This window comes from Nelumbo lutea, chromosome 2 (genome assembly GCF_056320005.1).
Source record: "Nelumbo lutea isolate HS-2025 chromosome 2, American lotus-T2T, whole genome shotgun sequence".
In the NCBI taxonomy this organism is placed as follows: Eukaryota; Viridiplantae; Streptophyta; class Magnoliopsida; order Proteales; family Nelumbonaceae; genus Nelumbo; species Nelumbo lutea.
The window spans coordinates 1,329,698-1,348,775 of NC_142685.1; the positions used below are offsets into that span (position 1 = coordinate 1,329,698).

At 38.9% G+C, this 19,078-nt stretch overlaps 1 protein-coding gene across 8 annotated transcripts in view; it reads left to right on the plus strand.

The window, feature by feature from the left end:
• The first annotated feature begins 340 nt into the window (after positions 1-340).
• The window catches only part of CTEXP (kinase family with ARM repeat domain-containing protein), a 76,323-nt gene continuing 57,585 nt past the window's right edge, over positions 341-19,078 (plus strand). For 5 of the 8 annotated variants that reach the window (XR_016106905.1, XR_016106906.1, XM_088968386.1 and 2 more), the window contains exons 1-3: positions 512-779; positions 15,908-16,006; positions 17,095-17,246. Coding sequence is in view for 6 of the 8 variants with exons in the window: in XM_088968386.1 (XP_088824512.1) it covers positions 654-779; positions 15,908-16,006; positions 17,095-17,246 (377 nt within the window). In the remaining 2 variants the exon portion in view is untranslated. Of the gene's footprint in view, positions 780-15,907; positions 16,007-17,094; positions 17,247-19,078 lie in introns of all 8 variants that reach the window. The other 3 variants (XM_088968385.1, XM_088968383.1, XM_088968384.1) reach the window with 3 other exon arrangements.

Genomic DNA, 19,078 nt, shown 5'->3' on the forward strand with positions numbered 1-19,078 from the left:
TTTTATCCCACTCATATATCGGCAATTTTATTTATAGGTGTAAAAATTATTTATTCACGTAAGAGATTCCCATAAAAATAAACTTTCCATAATCTAAAAAAGCATAGATTTGTTGATCAAAATCCCAATTTTCTCTTCTCAAAACCCAAAAATAGAACGCCCCCTTCAGAAATTTCTATAGTGAGGTCGATTGCGGAGGAAAAATAAAAAACAAATCTATCATGCAGCACTTTGGAAGAATAAAAAACAACTTGTCATTTATTTTGATCGTAAAAAGTAAACAGTTTCTTTCCCGCTGGGAAAAAAATATAAAAACGATACACATGCACCTCGAAATACCGTTCAAGAATGGGGCTTGGCTATGCTTCAATGCAGACGGCATGTAAACACTGCGATGCCGAACACCATCATAAATTCATATTTTTCATGATCCCAATTCCAACGTTCCTACGTAAAAAATATGGGGTCGAGTATCGTGCAGCGCGGAGGCGCTGAGAGGTTCGTTAACGCGGTGCGACAGCTTGAAACATCACTTAATTGGTAGCTCGCCAAATACCAAATAGATCCCAATTGTTTCATCTTAAGGTTTCAATCCATATTGGCTCTGTCTTGCATAATACCACTTTTTCAGATATCTTCTTCTGCTTGTCAAAATGTTCAAATTCTTGAGGGGTGTTGTTGCCGGATCTGGGACGGGGATAAAGGATCTACCTTATTACATCGGAGAGCCATACTCTACCGCTTGGGGTTCATGGACTCACTATCGCGGTACTTTTAAGGTAGGTTGTCAATCTTTTTGAATCGTTTCTCGTTTCTTGTGGTTAAAGAGTTGAAATAAATTTCGAATCTCGTTTACTTTATTTCTTTTTCTCTTTTTTTTTTTCTCATTTCTTGATTAATTGTTGGAATGCTCACCCGAGATCGTTTTATCACAATCATGTCTAATTAGATTCGACATCGTCCAAAAGAGAAGGAAAAAGAAAAAGGAAAAATTCTCACGTAAAGGTAGTTGGTATTGAAGGTGCTGATACTGGTATATTGGTATTTAATTACTTGTCATTCATCTACATGTAGTTAATATAGTTAATATGCCACTGCAAGTTTTGCTTAAGTGGGGGAGGTCCACTACTTCTCATGTTTCCATTTTGGGAAGGGGTTATAAGGATTTCTTTAATCTCCATATGTCACATCATTGTAAAACTAGTTGGAAGGTCCATGTAACCTCCTCTTTCAAATCTCCATTAAAAAAAAAAAATCATTCTTTACATAAAGTTGGAAGAGGAGCCAAGAGTAAGAAGCTGCTAGAGACAAAAGGATCCGAATTGAATTCATCTTGGTCATCGATGCAAAAGTTTCCAAGTAGTCTATCCCGCAAGTCTGAGTGTACTCTTTTGCAATCAGCTTTGTCTTGTACCTTTTTATGCTTCCATCAGCCCTGTACTTCATAGTATAAATCCATCTGCAACCAATTGTCTCCTTTCCATTTAGGTAGGTCCATAATTTTCCATGTTTGGTTTCTAATCAAGGCTTCAATTTCCTACTACATAGTTGTCTTTCACTTAGGTTTGGAGAGAGCTTCACTAACAGTCCTGAGTATAGACACAAAATCAAGAGAAGCAAGGAATGCCCGGTAGGAGGGAGATAACCCATTGTAGAAAAGATGATGTGAGATACAATGGGATGTGCACTTTCTATTCCCCTTTTGGAGTGCAATAGGAAGGTCTAGGTCATATGTAGTGGTGTCAGGTATAGATGTAATATCAACAAGAACCAAAACATTAAAGGGAACAAAATGCATACCTGGATCTGTGTCAGTTGAACTTGGAATCTCAATGAGATGATGGGAAATGGTGTGGGTTCCTGTGCTATGAAATCAATCTCCCAGTGCTTCCATAGGCGTTTCCGTGTAAAAAATTGAGAAACAAGACGTAATGAAGTAGGCAAAGTAGGTGGAATAATTGGGTTAGACATTGGAGTAGGTAAAGGATATGGAACAAGAAGCTCTGTAGGTTATTCATTTCCTTCCCCAAAACACTCCCCTTGAGAAAAGCTCTCTGAAAAGAAAGATGTATACTCAAAAAAGGTGACATCCATGGTAGCATACCGACTCCTTGGCATAGGATCATAACAACAATACCCCTTTTGAGTTTTTGCATACCCAAGGAATACACATTTCTTTGCCTTAGGGTCTAGTTTTGAGTGGTGAGGTCCAAGGATATGGACAAAGCATACACATCCAAACACCCTCAATGGAATATGAAACATCTCTTCCTCAGGAGTAAGAAGACTGAACGGAGCGGCGTATCCAAGAACACGAGAGGGTACCTGATTAATCAAGAAGATTGTTGCGAAAATTGCATTACCCTAAAATCGAATTGGAACTGTGGAGCTCACCATCATATTTCTTGCCACTTCCACAATATGTCTATTCTTCCTTTTTGGTACACCGTTTTGTTGTGGAGTATATGAACAACTACCCTGATGAACTACTCCATGCACTAAGAAATATGATGCAAGGTTGGTCTCGAAATATTCACTAGCATTATCTGATCTGAACATCTTTAGACATATTCCAAACTGCATTAGCACCATTTGGTGGAACTGTTGTACCAAGGAAGGTACCTCATCATGAAATCTCATCAAGTATACCCAAGAGTACCGTGAATAGTCATCCATAAATAGTAGAAAGTAACGATAGCCACTGAAAGAAGGAAGATGATATGGTCTCCAAACATCAACATGAACAATATCAAAAACCGAGGAACATCTTTTATTACTTACCTTAAATGAATGTCTATAATGTTTTCCAAGTTGGAAACCTTCACACTCCAAATTGGACAACTTAACAGACTCAAATAATTTTGGAAAAAAAAATGCAAAGAACCAAATGACAAATGTCCTAACCGATTACGCAAAGCATATCTAACTCACCTACTTTGATTCATTACTCTTGTTGTTGACATAATGACTCTGATGATTGGAAAGCACATTGAGAAAAAAGACTCCATTCACCTCAAGACTCTCAATCGTCCTTTTTGACTCCAAATCCTATAAAACACAATGGCTAGGAGAAAAAAATTACTGAATAATTCAAATTTTTTGTCAAAAGGCTCATAGATAAAAGGTTAGTACTCAATTTAGGAACGTGCAATACAAAAGGTAGGGTAATGGTACTGGTTATTTTGACAGAAAATGGTGAAAATATTGGTCATATGTTTTGAGTCTCTTGAGTCTATAATCTAGGGAGGTCCCCCTTACGTGTAGTGGAGGCATAATTTGCAATGGCATATGAACTACTTGTATGTGCAAATAAAGTGGAATGACTAGCTTTTGTGTCACTTGCACCTTGCTCGACCTCAAATCGGCCTTGAACTGACTCTACCCGATCTGTTACAATGTGTTGGGTTTGGTTCTAAATTCTTGGAACCGGCTCCCACCTAAGTCGCTTCCAGGGCCTTGGGGTTTACTCTACCTGAATTGACCTTAGAACCAAACTTGCCTTGAAATAAACCTTAAATATTCTTAAGGAAAGGATGTCAAGATTTAAACCCAAGCACTCATAGTTACAAAAGCCATGGTCTCACTTTACCAAGTCGGTTCCAGGGCCTAGGGGTTTACTCTACCCGAACTGACCTTGGTGGAACTGGCCTTGGAACCAAACTTGGCTTGAAATAAACCTTAAATATGCTTAAGGATGTGAAGATTTAAACCCAAGCACTCATGATTACAAAAGCCATGGTCTCACTTTACCATTGAGTTACTTAAGTGATTTGATCATTTGTTTTCATTTTAATATTTGAATGTGTATAATAAATAATGTAAAGGTAATATTTACAAAATATAAATTATGACACATTTTGAACCTATATTAGTATATTATGATAATCTACATATTAAATTACTTAATTTAATTAATAAAGATAATATAAGTTTTAAATTATATGTTTTATCGTTATTGAAAATCAAGTTTTTAAAATACATGTTTAATTTTTGTTGAAGGGTCAATTCCACGAGTAGACACTAGAACCGACTTTGGAACTGCCAAGGTCAGAACCAACCCTAGAAATGACCTTCACAAGGTAGGCTATGGTTCCAAAAAAACTTGGAATCGACCCCTATAGAGCAGGTTCTAGGTTTTGCCATGAACCTAGAACCTGCCTAATGGAACATAGAAATGACCTTCACCCCTACTGCCTACCATTTGATGTAAAAAATGCTTTTCCTAATGGAGATTTGCAGGATGAGGTTTACTTGGACCTTTCAGCTGGTTTTTACAGTGATGTGACTAAAGGAAAGGTATCCAGCTTGAAGAAGTCCTTATATGGTTTGAAACAATCACCCAGAGCTTGGTTTGATAGGTTTAGGAGTGCATTTATTGTGTTTGGTTATGCTCAAACCCAGTCTGATCATACTTTGTTTGTGAAGAGAAGGGGATCATTGGTGTCAATGTTGATAATGATTTGAGTGACATTGGTGCATTGAAGGAAAACTTTCTTTGGGAGTTTGAGATTAAAGATCTTGGGGATCTAAAGTATTTTTTGGGCATTGAGGTGGCAAGGTCCAAACATGGGATCTTCATTTTCTAGGGGAAGTATGTGTTAGACCTACTATGTGTTGATTATAATTGTATGTATTTTTATTCTTAAGAAAATCTTTTTCTTCTTAATGGATGTTCATTAATTAATGTTAAAATTGATTATTAAAATTTATATAATAATAAAATATTAATATAAATTATATTGATTTTCTGAAAATTAATATACATTTTACTTTTCCATTATCTTCAACAATTACTAATTTGTCCCTGTTTGCTAAAATAGGGTTGTCGAATGAGAGAAGAAGAGGAAGAAGAAGAAGAAAAGAAATGAAATGGGCGGCAGAATCATGCTCAGCCAGCCCTAATCTATTATATATAAGGACATTACATAGTGTTACATAAATAGACAAGAATGCCCCTGATTAGTGATGGGACACCTAGTCAAAATAAACACTAAATAAGATTAGGCCCAGTAACTAAGGCCCAATAACTAATGACTTAAGACCCAACAAAGATAAACATACAAATTAAGACAGCCGAACCAACACTCCCCCTCAAGCTAAGCATGGATGTCAATCATGTTTAGCTTGCCAAGTAAGTCCACGAATTTCACTGTAGCTAGCCCTTTAGTCAGAACATCTGCAATCTGCATCTCGGAGGGAGTATAAGGAATGCAGAGTTTTCCTGAGACAATTCTTTCTCTAACAAAGTGACGGTCTATCTCAATATGTTTTGTTCTATCATGTTGCACTGGGTTATTTGCAATGTTGATGGCTGCCTTGTTGTCACAGTACAACCTGAGAGGGCACTCAATCTTTATTCCAAGTTCACCAAGCAGGATCTTCAGCCATAAGAGTTCAGCAACACCATGAGCCATAGCTCGGTACTCGGCTTCTGCACTAGATCTAGCAACCACATTCTGTTTTTTACTCCTCCATATAACTAAATTTCCTCCAACAAAGGTACAGTACCCAGAAGTAGACTTCCTGTCCCCAACAGAGCCAACCCAATCTGCATCAGTATATCCTTCAACTTCAATTTTACTGTTTTTCCTGAGCAGAATCCCTTTCCCCGGGCAGGACTTCAAATATCTGAGGATCCTTTCCACAACTTTCATGTGAGGGATTTTAGGAGTGTGCATGAACTGACTGACAACATGTACAACATAAGCAATGTCAAGGCGAGTATCGGCTGGCCTACACCCCATCATGCCTGTCTCTTGAAGAAGATCAATGATGTATTTTCGCTGACATATATAGATGCCCTCTTTGGATCTTGCAACTTCAATCCTAAAAAAGTATCTTAGTTGGCCTAGATCTTTGATCTCAAATTCAGCAACCAAAAACTCCTTTAGTCTTTTAATCTCTTCCTGATCATCCCCTGTAATTACCATATCATCCACATAGACAATAAGTGCCGTAAGTTTGCCATTTCTCTTCCTTATGAATAGGGTATGATCTGCTCCACTTTGAGTGTAACCCCCTTTCTTCATGACTCCACATAGCTTCTCAAACCAAACTCGAGGGGACTGCTTAAGGCCGTATAGGGCCTTTCTCAGTCTACATACCTTCTTGCCAAGAACATAACCTAGTGGAGGATCCATGAACACCTCTTCATGCAAGTCGCCATTCAAGAAAGCATTCTTCACGTCCAACTGATGTAGCTCCCATGAGAAATTTGCAGCTAATGATAATAGAACTCGAATTGTGTTGAGTTTTGCCATCGGAGCAAAGGTTTTTTTGTAGTCAATCCCTTCTTTTTGAGTAAACCCTTTTGTTACCAGTCTAGCCTTGTACCTCTCAATGGACCCATCCTCCCTATGCTTCACAGTGAACACCCACTTGCATCCAACAATGCCTTTCCCTTCTGGTAGATCCACTAATTCCCAAGTCCTTGCTTTCATTAAGGCTTTCATTTCTTCATCCATAGCCTCTTTCCATTTTGGGTCAGATACTGCCTCAGTATACCTGGTAGGAACATGCACAGAAGATAGAGCAGACACAAAAAAACAATAACGATGAGACAATTGTGAGTGAGACACAAAATCAGCAATGGGGTATCTGATAGTACAAGAACGAGTAGACTTACGAAGGGCAATAGGAAGATCTAAGTCAGAGGAACTAATAGGATTACCTTGAGTTTCTAAGATAGGTTGATCCGAGTCCAATTGGTCGCTGTCATGAGTTAGATGACCCTTCTTCTTTCTGTTGTAGGTGATTCTGATATCTCTTTGCAGCTTGCTGGAGTCTTCAGTAATATTTGCAACATCACTAGTAGTAGCTGGTACAATGGGAGCCTCACTAGATTCAAACGGGATACCACAACTAGGTGGATCGGGAGGAGAAGATGGAAGGTCTGAGGTCGAGAGAGGTACAAAGAATGGGGGAACAGAAGAATCCTCTTCCATTCCACTAGTCTCCCCCTGAATAGGATTCTGAGAAGAGTGAAAATAGGATTGAGACTCAAAGAATACCACATCCTTTGTGACATATTTTTTCTTGGTGACTAGATCATAACACTTGTATCCCTTTTGAGTAGGGGAGTACCCCAAAAAGATTCCCTTTGTAGCCCTAGGATCCAATTTGGTATTCTTCGGATCCTTGACATGTATAAAGCATACACATCCTAAGACTCTCGGTGGAAGAGAAAAGTCAGGAAGATGAGGGCAAAGAACAGAGAAACGAGTTTTCATCCCCAATACCTTGGATGGCATTCGATTTATCAGATATGATGCAGTAAGGATTGCTTGAGACCAATAGCTTTTTGGAACTTTTTGCTGAAATAGTAAGGCTCGAGCAGTCTCCAATAGGTGCCTATTCTTGCGCTTAGCAACCCCATTCTGTTGGGGGGTACTAGCACAAGATGACTGATGAATCAGTCCAGCATCCTCCATAAACAAATTCAAGGACCTTTCAAAGTATTCTGCAGCATTATCTGACCTGAATTGTTTGACCTTCGTACCAAATTGCGTTTCAATCATTTTGCAAAATGTCATGGTTACCTGCGACACTTCTTCTCGTGCTTTTAATAAGTAGATCCATGTGCATCGAGAATAGTGATCAATAAAACTAATAAAGTATCGAAAGCCATCAATAGAAATAATGGGAGAGGGGCCCCAAACATCAGAGTGGACTAAGTCAAAAGAAGCTCGAATTTCATTACTTGAAGTTGAATAAACAGTTCTACATTGCTTTGATAGTTGACAGACTTCACAAACTAACTCTTGACTTGAAACACCTTTGAATAATTCTGGAAACAACACTTCCAATGATGAAAAAGGTAAATGACCTAGCCTAGCATGCCATAGATGTAACCTAGCTATTGACTCCACATTGGACTGACTACAAGTAGCATATGTTTGCAAGGCTGAACTGATGTCTGCATCAAGGTAGTAGAGACCTCCACACTCATGACCGCTCCCAATCATTCTCTTCGTCAATCTGTCCTGAAAGACACAATGAGTAGGAAAAAAGGTTATGCTACAATTCAAATTTTTGGTAAGCTTTGAAACAGATAAGAGATTTGAAGAAAGATTGGGAACATGCAAGACAAATTTTAGTGAGAGGTCCTTGCTTAGGTCAACCACTCCCTTCCCATAGATGGTAGAGAGAGAACCATTAGCAGCCCTCATTTTATCTTGGCCAGACATTAAATGATAGGAGGAAAATAGAGAAGACATGTGCGTCATGTGGTCAGTTGCACCAGAATCAATAATCTAAGAGGCAAGATCAATAGAACTAGTTGCACTAAAGGCAGAGACAATACCTGATCTGGCAAGGGAGGAGGATGGAAGAGAATTGGTCCTTAGACGGGCTAGGGCCCGGCTAAGTACCTCTACCTCATCGGCAGTAAAACCCAAGGACCCGGTTCGAGGGGAATTAGAAGTCTGTCCCATGGAAGAGGAAGTAACTGTAGATGAGTGTTTTGAACCATCATCACTTTGACCCGTAGCCAAATTCACACTTGCAGATTGACCCTTCAGATGCTTCTTATCTTTCCTCAATGCAGCTGGCTTCAGATGCGGATGGAGATCCCAACAGGTCTCTTTCACATGCCTTTCCCCTCCACAGTAGGTGCACTTCAGATGTCTCTTGTCAGAGTACCTATTTTCCCTTTGATTTGTAGAGATTAGGGCCGGAGGCTCCACAGACTGTTCAGCTAGTTTTGTTTGAGTATCAACCTGCATCTCTTTTCTTCTCACCTCTTCATTCTTCACAAGGTAGTAAACATGATGTAAGTCTGGCATTTCATCCCTTCCCAGAATTTGGGATCTTATGCTCTCATATATAGGATCTAGGCCAGCCAGAAACTTAAATGCTCTACCCTCTTCAATTTGTTTGTCATGCTTTTCTTTGTCTCTGGCACTCTCCCAATCAATAATAAGGTGGTGATCTAACTTTTCCCATAGTCCTTCTAGTGTAGCAAAATATGTTGCAACACTCATATCTCCTTGCCTCAAGGCAGCAATGTCTTGATTCAGTCTGTAAACTCTGGCATTATTCTTTTTCTGCCCATAGGTTTTAGAAACCTTTTCCCATATCTTGGCAGCCGTGGAGAAATGTTGAACAGTCCTAGCTACTCTTGGAGTCATTGAGGCAAGTAGCCAGGACATAACTGTAGCATTCTCTTTACGCCAAGCTGCATATTCAGCACTCCCCACTTCTGGTTCCTTCTTCTGCCCATCCAAGTAACCAGTGAGTTCACGGGATGTGATGAAAAGCATGGCTGAGACAGACCATTCCCTGAAGTTGTACTCATCCAACAACACACTGGTGATCTGTAGGCTGTGCAGATTTGGATTCTCCAGATTAGGAGACCTCCCACAAGCCCTAACATCTCTAGAAGACACTTCCCCAGATATGGAAGACATCTTCACTTACTTGTAAATGTCAAGACTGTAAACGCAATATATAGAGTATTGTTTCACGCTTACGGAACTTGCTGCACTGTAAACTCAGTCCAGAGAACTAGACACAGAGCTGAAACACCGAGTACTATACTGCACACTGTGCCCTAATTATTGCTGTCACAGATTATACTCTGTTGTGCTCCCTTCTGCTGTGTTCTAAATACTGTTGCCGCAGCCTACAACTTTCTGTGTTGGCTTCTACTGTGTGCTAGGCACTGCTATCGCAGGTTATAACCTCACCCATGAACAGTTCTAGGACTGCTGAGATCAGTCCTTCCGCCTAGATTTGTTCTACACAGATCTATCTTAGCCGAATGGCTACAGTCTGCTGTACTGCGTCTATTAGGGCATCAGCCTCTGGGTTTAACTCCCCTTGGGCCCTACAACCAAGGGAAACCCTAGATGTAGGTCTAGCTGTGTTCTACGACCAACCCTAGGGTTTCTTTGCAGCAACCAACAAGAAAGATGGGAGAGTTACCTGCGAGTAGAAGAAGATGCGACTGCTATAACCAGTCGAAAGATCAGTGCTCTGATACCATGTTTGCTGAAATAGGGCTGTCGAATGAGAGAAGAAGAGGAAGAAGAAGAAGAAAAGAAATGAAATGAGCGGCAGAATCATGCTCAGCCAGCCCTAACCTATTATATATAAGGACATTACATAATGTTACATAAATAGACAAGAATGCCCCTGATTAGTGATGGGACACCTAGTCAAAATAAACACTAAATAAGATTAGGCCTAGTAACTAAGGCCCAATAACTAATGACTTAAGACCCAACAAAGATAAACATACAAATTAAGACAGCCGAACCAACAGTCCCTATATCTCAAATTTTATATAAACTATTGAGGTTTGGGTTTGTATGTTTAAATAACTTGTTTTCTATATAAGTGTCTAAATAACATATTTAAGGCCATATAAAATAAGCGTATCCCGAAACGTCTCTTAAAATTGTCTTTCCGATACACCTTACGTTTCCGATACTTTGAACCTTGATCCAGACAAAGGGATATTGTTTGCTCACCATGGACATTTGTAGTTGAAAGTTTATACAAATGTTGATTGGGCAAGGTGCCTAGATGACAAGAGACCTACATCAGGAGTGTGCATTCTTGTTGGAGGTAATATGATTTCATGGAAGAATAAGAAGCAACCAGTTGTAGCCAAGTTAAGTGTAGAAGCTGAATATAGAGCTTTGACACATGGTGTTTTAGAGCTTTTATGGGTTTGGTCCTTATTAGGAGACATTGGAGTTGATGTAGAAGAACCTATAATGTTTTACTGTGATAATCAAGCAGCAATTAACATTGTTAATAACCCAGTTCAGCATGGTAGAACAAAACATATAGAAATAGACAGACATTTCATAAGAGAAAGGGTGACACCTGGAGAAGTGTGCCTACCATATGTTGCATCTAATTTATAGCTAGCTGATGTTCTTACAAAAAGAGTTGCAAGAAATAAGCTTGAACATGATCTACACAAGTTAGGAATGTGTGACATGTACTCCTAACTTGAGAGGAAGTGTTGAGATTTAACAGTTTCTTATGATTTTCTTATTTATAACCATTAGTTAGTGTTATTGGGCCCAAGGCCCATTAGTTTATGTTGTTTTTTGAGCTGTTTTTATGTTATGTACAATAGCCACCCCATTAAGGACATATTAGTCTTTGTAATCAATCTTTTTTATGAGTATATAAGATAATGAGTGGGGCAGCCAGGTCATTATTGGTTTCTCCCCATCTTTTCTTCTCTTCTCATTGAGAACTCTTTCTTTCTTCTTTTTCACAATTATCAAATCAGATTTAGTTTTCTCTTTTTCTATTCAACTTATAACAGTTTTTCTATAATCATATATCTCTTCCATCAATGTTATTGATCATAAAAAGCCTAAAACTGATAATCATGCCATATTTCACCAAAAAAAAATTGTGCCATATCAAAGCTTGTTGATTGGCTAGCTTCCTTGAACAGGTCTCAAAAGATTACATGGTGTATATGGCATGCTAAGTGTTTGTTGGAGAACAACAACTGAAGAAGAAGAAGAAGAAGAAAAAAGGAGATATGAGAATGGCGGCTTAGTCACTTCAGCTGGCCCTAGAATCTTATATAAGTATTCATAATGTAATGTTACAAGAAAGGACTAGAATGCCCCTGATTAGTGATAGGACACCTAGACATAAAAGGAATAAAACAAGTTTAGGCCCAATAACTAAAGCCCATTATAAGCTCAAGAACTTAAAAGATAAATAAGACTAACATAAACACTAAACCAATTGAACCAACACTCCCCCTCAAGCTAAGCATGGATGTTAGTCATGTTTAGCTTGCCAAGTAAGTCTAAGAATTTCATTGAAGCTAGTCCTTTTGTTAGCACATCTGCAATCTGCATCTCGGAAGGAGTATAAGGAATGCAGAGTTCCCCTGAGACTATCCTTTTTCTAATGAAGTGTCGGTCAATCTCAATATGCTTTGTCCTATCATGTTGCATTGGGTTATTTGCAATGTTGATGGCAGCTTTGTTGTCACAATACAGCCTGAGAGGACACTCGACCCTTATCTGGAGCTCACCAAGAAGGGTCCTGAGCCACAACAGTTCAGCAACACCATGAGCCATAGCTCGATATTCAGCCTCTGCACTTGATCTAGCAACCACATTCTGCTTTTTACTTTGCCATGTAACCAAATTCCCTCCAACGAACTTGCAATACCCAGAAGTAGACTTCCTGTGTCCAACAAAACCAGCCCAATTTGCATCGGTATGCGCTTCAATTTCAACTTTATTGTGTTTTTTGAACAAAATTCCTTTTCTTGGGCAAGTCTTCAAATACCTAAGAATCCTTTCCGCTGCTCTCATATGAGGAATCTTTGGAGAGTGCATGAACTGGCTGACAACATGTACGACATAAGCAATATTTGGTCGAGTGAGAGACAAATATATCAATTTCCCTACCAGTTTTTGGTATCTCTCTTTATCGAGGTAGTCCTCTCCAATTGATTCCTGTAGACAATGATTCTGTTCTATTGGAGTATCTGCTGGTCTACTCCCCATCATACCTGTCTCCTCTAGAAGATCAAGGACGTACTTCTGTTGACATATATAAATGCCCTTCTGTGACCTAGCAACTTCAATTCCAAGGAAGTATCTCAGATGTCCCAAGTTTTTGATCTCAAACTCAGATGTTAAGAACTCCTTCAATTGTTTTATCTCTTCTAGATCATTCATTGTAATCACCATATCATCCACATAGACGATGAGTGCCGTAAGTCTGCTATCCTGCTTCCTTATGAACAAAGTATGATCTGTACCACTTTGAGTGTATCCCACTTTCTTCATGGCCCCACAGAGTTTCTCAAACCAAGCTCGAGGGGACTGCTTAAGACCATATAATGCTTTCCTCAGTCTACACACTTTCCCATCAAAACCATAACCTGGTGGAGGATTCATGAATACTTCTTCATGTAGAGCACCATTTAGGAAAGCGTTCTTCAAGTCCAACTGATATAGCTCCCATGAGAAGTTTAAGCTAATGACAATAAAACCCGGATTGTGTTGAGCTTTGCAATTGGAGCAAAAGTCTCTTTGTAGTCAATCCCTTTCTTTTGAGTAAACCCCTTCGCCACTGGTCTGGCCTTGTATCTTTCAATGGACCCGTCCTCCCTATGCTTCATAGTGAACACCCACTTGCATCCCACAGTGCTCTTCCCTTTTGGTAGATCCACTAATTCCCAAGTCCTGGCTTTCATTAAGGCTTTTATTTCTTCATTCATAGCCTCTCTCCATCTTGGGTCAGACACTGCGTTTGAGTACCTAGTAGGGACATGCACGGAAGAGAGAGGCTTACGAAGAGCAATAGGGAGATCCAATTCAGAAGTATGAGTGATAAGATTACCTGGAGTTGTTGAGACAGATTGATCCGAGTCCGATTGGTTGTTGCCATGAGTTGGAGGGTCTTTTTTTCTTCTGTTGTAGGTGATTCTCATATCTTTTTGTTGCCTATTAGTGTCCTCAGTTACATCCGCAGCATCAAGAGTGGTAACAGGTTCAATGGGAGCCTCACTAGATTCACTTGGGGTGCTACAACTAGGAGGATCAGGAAGAGAAGATGGAAGGCCCAAGGCTGAAAGAGGCACAAAAAAAGAGGGAGAAGAAGAATCCTCTTCCATCCCACTAGTCTCCTCCTGAAGAATCCTAAAAAAATACCACATCCTTTGTAACGTATTTCTTCTTGGTAACTGGATCATAACACTTGTAACCCTTTTGTGTAGGAGAGTACCCTAGAAAGATTCCTTTCGTAGCCCTAGGATCCAAATTGGTCTTCTTTGGATCCTTTACATGAATAAAACATACACAGCCAAAGACTCTAGGTGGAAGAGGAAAGTCTAGAAGATTAGGGCAATGGACAAAGAAAGGAGTTTTCATACCCAACACCTTAGATGGCATCCAATTTATCAGATATGATGCGGTAAGGACTGCTTGAGACCAATAGTGCTTGGGAACCTTGTGCTGAAATAGTAAAGCTTGAGCTGTCTCCAATAAGTGTCTATTTTTGCGCTCAGTAACCCCATTCTGTTAAGGGGTACTAGCACAAGATGACTGGTGTAACATTCCTACATCCTCCATGAATAGTTTCAAGGAACTTTCAAAATATTCAGCAGCATTGTCTGAACGGAATTGCTTAATCTTCTTGTCAAATTGAGTTTCAATCATTTTACAAAATGCCATGGTTATCCGTGGCACTTCATCACGTCCTTTTAACAAGTAGATCCATGTGCATCATGAATAGTGATCAATAAAGCTGATAAAGTAACGGAAGACATATATAGAAACAAGAGGTGAAGGGCCCCAAACATCAGAATGGATCAAATCAAAAGGAGCTTGAATTCCATTACTAGAAATTGGATAAAGAGTTCTACATTGTTTTGACAACTGACACACTTCACAAACTAAACTTTGACTCGAAAACACTTGAATAATTCAGGAAACAACCCTTGCAATGATGAAAAAGGTAATTGACCTAGCCTAGCATGACACAAGTGTAACCTAGCTATTGACTCCTTATTATTCTGACTACTGGCAGTAGATGATTGTAAGGCTGAACTGATGTCTGCATCAAAATAGTAGAGACCTCCACCCTCATGACCGCTCCCAATCGTTCTCTTTGTCAGTCTACCCTGAAAGACACAATGAATAGGAAAGAAAGTTATGCTACAATTTAAATTCTTGGTAAGCTTTGAAACAGATAAGAGGTTGGAAGTAAGATTGGGAACATGTAGAACAGGTTTAAGAGAGAGGCCCTTGCTTAGGTCAACCCCCCCCCCCCCCCCTTCCCAGAGATGGTGGAGAGAGAACCATCAACAACTCTCATCTTATCTTGGTCAGACATCAAATGATAAGAAGAAAATAAAGAGGACATGTGTGTCATGTGGTCACTTGCACCGGAATCAATGAATCCAAGAAGTAGACTCTATAGAACTAGTTACACTACAAGCAGAGACAATACCTGATCTGGCAAGAGAGGTGGAAGCAAGGGAATTAGTCCTTAGACGAGTTAAGGCCCGACTAAGGACCTCTACCTCATCAGCAGTGAAATCCAAGGACCCGGATGTGTGGGAATTAGCAGTCTGTCCCATGGGAGGAAGTGTAACTGTAGATGAGTTCTTCGGGCTCTCACCACTGTGACTAGTAACAAAGTTTCCACTTGCTGTTTGATTCCTCTAAGGCTTCTTGTCTTTCCTTAACGCAGCTGGTTTCAGATGAGGATAAAGAACCCAACAATTCTCTTTTACATGCCTTTCACCTCTACAATGAGTGCACTTAAGATGCCTCTTGTCCGAATGCTTGCTCCCTTTTTGTTTCGAAGAAATCAAGGCTGAATGTTCAACAGACTGTATTTGAGTGTCAACTTGCATCTCTTTCCTCCTAACCTCTTCATTCCTTACTAGATAGTAGACATGATGTAAATCTGACATTTCATCCCTTCCCAAAATTTGAGACCTTATGCTCTCATACATTGGGTCTAAGCCAGCCAAGAACTTAAAGGCTCTACCTTCTTCAATTTGTTTATCATGCCTCTCCTTAAAGGCTCTACATCTGAGAATGGCGGCTTAGTCACTTCAGCCGGCCCTAGAATCTTATATAAGTATTCACAATGTAATGTTACAAGAAAGCACTAGAATGCCCTTGATTAGTGATGGGACACCTAGACATAAAAGGAATAAAACAAGTTTAGGCCCAATAACTAAGGCCCATAATAAGCTCAAGAACTTAAAACATAAATAAGACTAACATAAACACTGAACCAATTGAACCAACACTAAGCTTGTAACTTGGGCAGGGTAGGTTGGTCTTAGGGCCAACCTAGGCCCAGGACTAAGAGTTATATCAAGGACAAGGCTGATCTCAAGAATAGAAAAACCTGAATTGACCAATTAATATAATTTTTCTTTGTTTTTCAGGACGATGGGTCTTTGGTTTCCATATTTTCTCTTTCGGGAAGTAATGCCCAGGATGGACACTTAGTTGCTGGCCGTAATGGTGTCAGGCGCCTCAGAACGGTATGCAACCAAATGATTATTATAATAACAGCTTTGAACACCAGCAATTAAGATATTTTATGCAGTGTTTAACTGATAACATTGCAATCAACATCAAATTGGCACTGCGAATTTTGATCCATAAATGAAATGTCAATCGTTGGTTTGTGTTAAAAATTTGAAAGTAAATATCAATATTTTCTTTCCTTCTAAGTGGCGGACACTTTCTACTGTATTTAATTAGTCAAAGCATCAGGTCTCATACTCTCATTGCATACCTCATAGCATGCAGCCATTCTTTTTGTTTTTCTGCAGGTCATGTTACTTCTTTGTAGATTTGAGTAATCTCTTGAGATTGCTGCACATGCTATGTACATATCAAAAGTCAAAACCTGATTCTGAAACAACTTTCTAAGACTATTTCAAAAATATTTCTAACTTGAGTATATAATAAAATCATATTGTCTATATCGTTAGGGGAAACCCTTTTATATCAAAGAAGTTGATTGTATACCCTTTTCAGTTAGTAGTTGATACGAAGGCTTAGAGACTCCTTTTGCCACGAGTTTAGAAGTGACAGTTTTTAGTTTCAACCTCAATTAGACAGTTTCGTAATGAAATAAGAGCCTACTCTTACTTATTCTAAAGGATGTCAGAAACAGCATTGCACTCTTCATGAGTGAATGGTGTTTGTACTGTAGAATCCATAATGCCTTGGAGTCACCCTTACATGATATATTTGCCCCCCTCCCCCACTGAAGTAAAAATGGAAACAGAAATATTTCTTATGCTCTTTGCATGATTGTCAGACGAGCCTCTACACACACACACAAAAAAAAAACCCTACACACCATTTTACAGAATGGTTGCTATACATTGCTTGTGCATCTGGTAAAAATCAACCCCATGTGACTGCCTGAGCTACCATGTTGATGCCTGCTTTGGTCACTAGGACATTTGTACTACTTAGATTTGCAGATATAATGCTTAACAACACTTTTTTTTTTGCAGATTCTCTCAGTATAATTTTCAGCCATATCTCCATTTCATTGTTTCACTTTCCTGTTCTGTGACTTCCAATTCAAGAATCTGTTTATAATGTTTTGCAGGTTAGGCATCCAAATATCTTATCATTTCTTCGCAGCACCGAGGCTGAGACTTTTGATGGTACAGTTATGAAGGTTACCATCTACATTGTAACTGAGCCTGTCATGCCACTTTTCGAGAAGATAAAAGAATTAGGTTTAGAAGGTACACAGAGGTATATAAAGTCTTCTTTGCTGGATTAATCTTTTCTTATGTTGTTGTAGTAATTTAATGAGTTTGATAGAATTTTTCCTCAGGAAATTGCAGAATTCATTCTTGCTGTAGTGGTGTTAACAATAGTTAACTAAAATTGAATGAAAAGAGAAATTTTGAGGATTTGAGAATCCAGTACTATTTTGTCCAAGAATCATAAAAATACAGAAAATAAAATAATCATTTACACAAGTAACTCCATATATACCCATTGAATAAAATTCCGTGTATTTACTGTTTTATGTTCTATATATTCATACATGCTACTAGGTCAAGTGCTTCATATAAATTGCAATTTGATCATGATGTTGACAGGCCATCACCAAATAAAACAACCACAGCTTTAACCCCAAGAGCATCATTACAGACAATGGTAGAATAATATTTGAACTAAGTTAATAACCATAGGCTTATATTATCCATATGTTCATACTTGAATGAAAAACGTCAAAAAGTCCTAGTTTTATCTTTCAACAAGATATATATATATATATATATATATATATATATATATATATATATATATATGTATATATGTATATATGTGTGTGTATGTTTTATTGGTAATTGTGAATGCATTATGTCAAATATAAATGTGATCAGATGTGAGTACAAGGAACCTAATGTGAAGAATAGGAATCAAGATCTGCCTTGGGTTTGTTGGCATGCACCTTATACAAACTTTACCAAAAAAAATGTCCATTAGGCTGATAGCGTTAATCCTTGCCTTCTCTCTTACTGCATCCCTTAGATGATATATATATATATTTTTTAATTACTAACAGATTTTGTTAATGAAACAGAAAAATATGTACAAGTACAGTTTCCCTGGGGGAGGCAGACCTCACCCCAGTATAAGTAATTACAACTGTATTCTTCTCAGCTCTTGCTTAGCTAATGTGTCAGCCAGCCCGTTTGCAGATCTTGATACCCACTGTATTCTTCTCAGCTTATTCCGTTCTAGCCCTTTAATCTTTTTTAGCCATCCAACCACCATTTGAGAATCACCTTCAATAATTATCCTGTCAACATGCTTTTCTTTTGCCTTTTGTGTTCCAACCAATACAGCAAGGTGTTCAAGTCTTGTATAGTTCCCAATCCCAATAGTGCCTGAGAACAATGCTAAGATATGGCCTTCCTTGTCTTTGAAAACCTCTCCCACACCTGAAGGACCCAGGTTACTACAGCTATTCCCATAAAAATTTAACTTGATAAACTCTCCTCCAGTGATACATTCCAGCTGAATTTTAATTGTCGTTGAAGAGGATGCAGCCACCTCTCTCCATTTTCTTCTAATGTCATCATAGGAGTAAGAAGAGAACACATCCAATGATTTGATCCAATTTGTCACTCTTATCATAATACATTCCAACACTGCTTCCTTGTTTCTCTCTTTTTCATTAAAGATTCTTGCATATCTTTCTTCTCATGTTGACTATACAACAACAACAACAACCTTTATGCATATCCACATAAACATTCTCCTCTTCCTTGGCCATCTAAAGGTGCTAGCCTCAAACAGACTGGCAAAGTTGCAAAGTCCACTTGCACCCAAATAAAGAAAAGAAACATTCCCAAATATAGGTAAAAAAAAAAGGAATAGGAGCTTAGGAGGTGGTAGGTGGTAACTAGTCTCACCTTTTGCCTTACAGATTATGCAGCGGTTTGGGAATGATGCACCTCCTGGAAAAAGGCCTCAATCTTAGGGGGGACAAGCTCGCATCAAACTTCTTGTATAGGAAAATGAGGAATAATTCTAGAGGAGGGATAAAGGGCCAGAAAGAAAGATGCACA